We start from the raw sequence: 2,327 nt of genomic DNA, 5'->3' as shown, positions 1-2,327 counted from the left end.
GAGCTTGAGCAGCCTGGTCTAGTGGGAGGTGTCCCTGCCCTTGGCAGGGGGGCCAGAACTAGATTATCTTCAAGGTCTCTTCCAACCCAAACCCCAACAGCAGCCTGTGAGATTCACCTGGGACTGATCTGTTTGCTAAAATCACTTTGCTTTGTGTGCCCTCTTTAGGGGTCAGTCTACGGAGCCGTCCCAAGGGCCGTCTCCCAATTCCCATGGTGATCCTGCCCTTCATGAAGCATGGAGACCTTCATGCTTTTCTGCTGATGTCACGGATTGGGGAAAACCCTTTTGTAAGTCTGTCTTACTGTAGAATTCCTTCTGGGAGGTTATGGATTTGGAGAACGTTCTTGGGTCAGTTCAGGGTTGGTCCCCCAAAGGTATTGGCAGATGGTGGGGTTTTAATACCAGAGAAAACTGTGAGATGTGATGTTGAAGTATTTCATTCCATGGATGTTGAGGACCAACTCTTCCATTCCATTCCATTCCATTCCATTCCAAACCATTCCATTCCATTCCGCTCAGTAAGGTGGTAACAAATCTTGCCAACCATGCTTGAAAGTGTCCAGGAACAGAATGTAAACTGTTATTTCTTTCAGAACCTGCCTGTTCAGACACTCCTCAAATTCATGATTGACATTGCCAGCGGGATGGAGTACTTGAGCTCAAAAAATTTCATACACAGGGACCTTGCAGCTCGGAACTGCATGTAAGTGACCCCTGAGCTTCTAGAGAAAAGCAAGACCAGAGTGGCTGAGAGAGGGATGAGAAGCCTTTTGTGTGATGCAGGTGGGGAGGGGTCCTGTCTGAAGATGCTGGTCTTTGCATTGAAGTGACAATAGGCGTTGGGGAGCTGTGGCCACGGGGGTGGAAGACTGTGGTGGTGGTAATGGGAGCAGGGAGCAATTCCTAATGTCCTACTGAGCTTCCACATAGACCCTATTTGTAAGGAACTTTTCCATCCTTGGCCTGCACATACAGTTTCACAGAGCTGATTACAGTATTTGTGTGGGTAATTAGTCACTCTGGTGGCTGCGTGTCAGCACGGGATATTTGTTCTACAATATAATGCAGCCAACAGGATAGAATGGGTGAGGAGAAAGGAACTGTCATTGTAGCCTGAAGTCTCTGTTTCTTGTATGTATGTTGAGGGCTTGATTATCACAGTGTAAGAAATGCAGAATTTCCCTGAAAGCTTGTGGAGAAAGGCTTTTGAAATAATTGCGTGGTGAACACACTGTGTGATCCCACATCGCTGTTCTTCTCCCCAAACTGCCTTTGCCTGCTTTGAAGGGAAGAAAAGTCCCTTTTTATCCTTTCCACTCTGCTTTTTTCCTGAGAATGGAGTAAGGAACAACCCATGCTGGCAGAGAGAACTCTGCCTCTGAACAAAAGCATGACAACCGGTGAAATCTGCAGTGAGACACAGATTTCCAAAGGCATCTGAACATGCACATGTACAGACAGGAGCTTGATAATCCTAATGAAAAATGAGGGGTTGGGCTGCTTTGACATTTGCAAGAAACCCCTACCAATTTCCCATTTTTAACCACCTAAACAATACAGACTTGCAGAGGAAGCTGAATGCCTGTTTCAGCCTATCTTCTGGGGAAAGCAGCGAGTGCTTCATGAGGCCTGGGAGCATCAAGTCTTTGTGGGCTTTACTTGCATCATCTACCAAGGTCTGGGTTTATGTGAGCGACAGCAACTCAGACCATGAACCAGGCTTGCAGAGAAGATGTTGTAGGTCTAGTCTGAGCAGTTGTAATAGGCAGTCTAGGCAGCCATCCTGTGGTTTTTTGATTGCCTGTACAAGGTGCAGGCCTTAGTGGTAGCAGTGGGCACTGCAGATGTCCTCTGATAATCTTGGGAGCTACAGAAAGTATCTGAATTCACTTTGCATAACAGTAGACTACCTGAGCACAGCCATTTCCTTCCTTCCTTAGTTCTAATTATCTCCCTGTTAGTCTCAAGGAACTGATTTGAGACCACTAAACTTTCACATTGGTTATAAAGTAGACAAAGTTGTTATCCTTGTGGTTATACTCAGTGAACTGTATACATCGGTTCCTTGGACATAACTTTGGGGGTTTTGCCTGAGATAGCCAATAAATGCTTTCCTCAGTCATGAAAACTTTCCCTTAGGTTGGATGAGAACATGAACGTGAGCGTTGCAGACTTTGGGCTTTCTAAGAAAATCTACAGTGGAGACTACTACCGACAGGGCTGTGCCTCCAAGCTGCCGGTGAAGTGGCTTGCTCTGGAAAGCCTGGCAGATAATCTCTACACGACACACAGTGATGTGGTGAGTTTTTTGCTCGGGTGCATTC

The 2,327-nt window shown here is 46.4% G+C and overlaps 1 protein-coding gene across 1 annotated transcript in view; it reads left to right on the top strand.

Annotated features, from left to right (window-relative positions):
- The window catches only part of LOC103782252 (tyrosine-protein kinase receptor TYRO3-like), a gene marked incomplete at its 5' end in the record, with an annotated part of 17,674 nt that overhangs the window by 10,651 nt on the left and 4,696 nt on the right, over positions 1-2,327 (top strand). Inside the window, 3 exon segments of the mRNA XM_008950007.1 lie at positions 169-290; positions 597-706; positions 2,143-2,302. Of these exon segments, the coding sequence (XP_008948255.1) occupies positions 169-290; positions 597-706; positions 2,143-2,302 (392 nt within the window).

Source organism: Merops nubicus, unplaced genomic scaffold (assembly GCF_000691845.1).
Source record: "Merops nubicus isolate BGI_N331 unplaced genomic scaffold, ASM69184v1 scaffold23941, whole genome shotgun sequence".
NCBI lineage: Eukaryota > Metazoa > Chordata > Aves > Coraciiformes > Meropidae > Merops > Merops nubicus.
This window is presented reverse-complemented; position numbering and strand designations above follow the sequence as displayed.